This window comes from Macrosteles quadrilineatus, unplaced genomic scaffold (assembly GCF_028750875.1).
Source record: "Macrosteles quadrilineatus isolate MER2022 unplaced genomic scaffold, UCM_ALF_1.0 Scaffold_2__2_contigs__length_208266976, whole genome shotgun sequence".
NCBI classification, from domain to species: Eukaryota; Metazoa; Arthropoda; class Insecta; order Hemiptera; family Cicadellidae; genus Macrosteles; species Macrosteles quadrilineatus.
In genome coordinates this window covers 169,175,573-169,179,214 of record NW_026542595.1, presented here as the reverse complement: position 1 = coordinate 169,179,214, position 3,642 = coordinate 169,175,573, and the positions used below count along the sequence as shown (strand labels likewise).

The window sequence follows — 3,642 nt, the reverse complement described above, 5'->3', positions numbered from 1 at the left end:
CTGAGCTGATAATTATCCTTGATGATGCAAGGCTTATCGTGGCGTGCAAAAACTCTTGATAGGGATTATCATGGATGCAGCATTAGTTTATCAAAACATAATAATTTGCGTAACCATTACAAAGTGCAGCGTTGCAGCGTGTGTGTTTAATGACTTCCGACTGATAACGTAAATACCACGTGTGGAGGTTAAGGTCAAAGACGTCATATCTTATCAGTATATATATAGATATATAATTCGCGCACACAAAATCATTATCATCATGTCTTCCTCCAACGCGCTGACCACACCCTCCACCTGGGACGTTTCCATCGTCGAGGGATCAGGCCTGGAGAGTCTTGAAGACCTCTACATTATCTTGAAGGCAGTGTTCCCTCAACCTAATGTTCAGGTAGGAAAAAAATAAAAATATTATTGATAAAAAACTTTAGATTTATAAACGTTATACTTTATATCTTTAAAATGTTTTCAACCAAATTCACCTAAGATTCAATAGTGATGATATGTTATATCACTATCTGATAAATACACTGTATATTAAACTTATTTGCAAGTAATAATACCCTAAATTAAATAATCATACTTATGAATTAAATTATCAATGTCAATTTCTATTTTTATATCTACATTTTGAATTATGATTATTTCAAAAATGATTGCCCAAAAAAACTAAATTGTCATTGTATGGAACAAGAAGGCTTTAATTTATCGTTTCATGTTCATCATTATTTTCTTTGTTAATTAATGTTTAGGTTGATTAATTATTTTTTTACCTATAAATTAAACTTATGACTAAACCTATAACTAAACTTTGATATATTTCTAGATAAGGTACAGAAGATAACAGCACTTAATTTATTTTAACACACGTTTAAAAAATATTATAAATTAATTTTATTTTACATGTTTGTTTAAGTTTGAACGGAGGGATGACCAAACATACAGAGTACGGCTGCCGTATTGTGTGAAGCTCACATCGCTCCAGGCCAGGTTTGGGGAGTATGCTGGGGCAGTGACAATAATCTCCGCTGCGGCAGACCTCACGTTGGCTCAAACCAGACGCCTGGCTGAGCTGCGCTCGAAGATCATCAATAGTAAGAGATAGTGAAAAACCATCAATTACTATAGTACAATTCATCGTAGGGACTAGCCAATTATAGAAAAATACATTTTATAATTTGAATAAGAAATACTCCATATCATTGTCAAATATAAATTACTATTCTATTGTAATCTGTTAACGATGCAAAACTATCTTGCAACGATTAAACTCAAATTTTGTAAACCATGTAATACGTGGTACAGAGAATCTGACAATCACCCTGCAAGTAACACTCATTTAAAAAATACATTGGGCTATTTGCCAATTATTGAGACCGAGTCTGCTGCAAAATGTAGGCTTAAAACCTATTACTTAACAAATGGTGAAGGATACATCGATATAGGTAATTTTTTAAAATATCACACGAAACCTTTGATTATTTCAAAAATTCAAGAACACCTTCTTAAGTCGAAAACTCTGAAATGTAATATTATTTTAAAATGTATCTATGCAAGAACTGAAGGAGAAGAAGATGAAATCAAAGAACTGTCATTTAAGACTGCAAACGAGCCCATACTACTAGGTACAGATCTAAACACGTATTGTAAAAACGCTTTTGATAAACTTTTAACAGAACAATCAGAACACCAAGGTAAAGGTTCAGGATGGAGTCTAAAGAGTATTATAGGGCTGGAACTAAGAATTAATAAATACTATCCATTAAGAGGATGTAAACATATATCCTTACCAGCTTTCATTGCAAACAAGAAAGCTGTTGTAAATGTAAAGAATCAGGATGATTATTGCTTCAAGTATAGTATATGGGCGAAAAATGTACCTCGTAATCCACAAAGAGTCCGCAATTATATTGATAATGCAGAAATGAATGCAGCGTATGACTGGGACTGTATTAACTATCCTGTAAAACTTAAGTCAATACCTAAATTTGAACAGATAAACAATATGTCTATAAATATATTTGGAATAGAAAAGAAACACAATAGTGAGGAATATATTGTATATCCTATTAAAGTAACAAAACAAGAAAAAGATGATCACCGTGATTTATTACTATTGAAAAATGAAACAACATCTCACTATGTGTGGATTAAAAACTTTGATAAATTAGTAAGCGCGCAAACCTCTAACCACAACGGAAGAAAATTTGTTTGTAAATCATGTTTAATCCATTTTAATGATAAACCTACCTTCGATGTACATAAACAGCTATGTAACAATCATGAACCTGTTGCTGTAGAAATGCCTAATGAAGATAATTGTAAACTTAAATTTAAAAATTTCAAACACCAACAACAAGTCCCGTACATTGTATATGCTGATTTTGAAAGTATATTAATACAAAAAAGTCCATGTAATAATTGCAATTCTTTTACCTGTAAAAATCCCAATGAATGTTGTATTAACTGTTTCCGAGTCAACTGTAAAAATTTGAATCAATGCTGTTTGAACTGTAAAAGACCGAATTGTAAGAACTCCCACACCTGCAAAACTAAACATGCTACGCAAAATCAATCTACCTCTTCAACTGTTGACTATCAAAAGCACTACCCATCAAGTTTTTGTTATTATGTTGTTTCAAGTAATGGTGAAAAATCAGAACCAGTCCTTTTTCGCGGAGAAAATGCTGTGAAGGTATTTTGCCAAAAGATCAGAGATGAAGCTCTTAAAGTGTACGAGACGTACAAAAATAAGTTGCCTATGGAGTTAACGGATGAAGAAGTGGACATGTTTGAACGTTCATCTTGCTGTCACATATGTGAAGAACAGTTTACTGCTGATAATTTAAGGGTTAGAGATCACGACCCTAATACAGGGAAATTTAGAGGTGCAAGTCATTCAAATTGTAACTTGTCATATCAAAATCCACACTTTTTGCCCGTAGTCTTGCACAATATGTCAAATTATGACCTCCATTTTATTATTAAAAGTCTCGATTATGATGAAATGGAAATAAAGGTAATCCCTAATACAGAAGAACGGTATATCTCTTTATCAAAGAAAGTTGCTGCTAGATTTGAAATTCGTTTTCTTGATTCGTACAAATTTATGTCTAGAAGTCTTGATGAACTAGTCAAAAATCTTGACAAAAATCAATTCAATGAAACACTTTCTTATTTCGGTTATGATAAACTTAATATTGTTACAAAAAAAGGCTGTTTTCCCTACGAATACATAGATGGCTGGGAAAAATTTAATGAGACTAGCTTGCCTTCTATTGATCAGTTTTACAGCTCTCTAAATAAGTCAGAAGTTGCTGTAGAAGATTATAATAGGGCTGTTGAGGTTTGGAACAAATTTAACTGTCAAACCTTAGGAGAATTTTCTGATATCTACCTTAAGACTGATGTGTTACTATTAAGCGATGTATTTGAAAATTTCCGAAAAGTTTGTAAATCCAATTATGGTTTGGACCCAGGTTGGTATTTCACAGCTCCTGGCCTTTCGTTCGACGCGTGTCTTAAATTGACTAAAGTTGAAATCGATTTGTTAACAAGCTATGAACAGTACATGTTCATAGAAGCTGGTATTCGTGGTGGTATTTCTATGTGCACTAAACGTTACTGCGAGGCATCAAATAA

The 3,642-nt window shown here is 32.7% G+C and overlaps 1 protein-coding gene across 1 annotated transcript; it reads left to right on the top strand.

Moving 5' to 3' along the window:
- Positions 1–236: 236 nt before the first annotated feature.
- On the top strand, positions 237–1,309 carry LOC128983893 (uncharacterized). The gene is made up of 2 exons (XM_054403146.1): positions 237–391; positions 917–1,309. The coding sequence occupies exons 1-2, from the start codon at positions 263–265 to the stop codon at positions 1,103–1,105; spliced, it is 318 nt and encodes a 105-aa protein (XP_054259121.1). The 5' UTR covers positions 237–262; the 3' UTR covers positions 1,106–1,309.
- Positions 1,310–3,642: the final 2,333 nt, after the last annotated feature.

Excerpts from the sequence above, each read along its gene's own strand:
- LOC128983893 (XM_054403146.1), top strand. The coding sequence starts at position 263 with ATGTCTTCCTCCAACGCGCTGACCACACCCTCCACCTGGGACGTTTCC. Across the intron at positions 392-916 it reads TCCCTCAACCTAATGTTCAG|TTTGAACGGAGGGATGACCA; the intron begins GTAGGAAAAAAA and ends TGTTTGTTTAAG.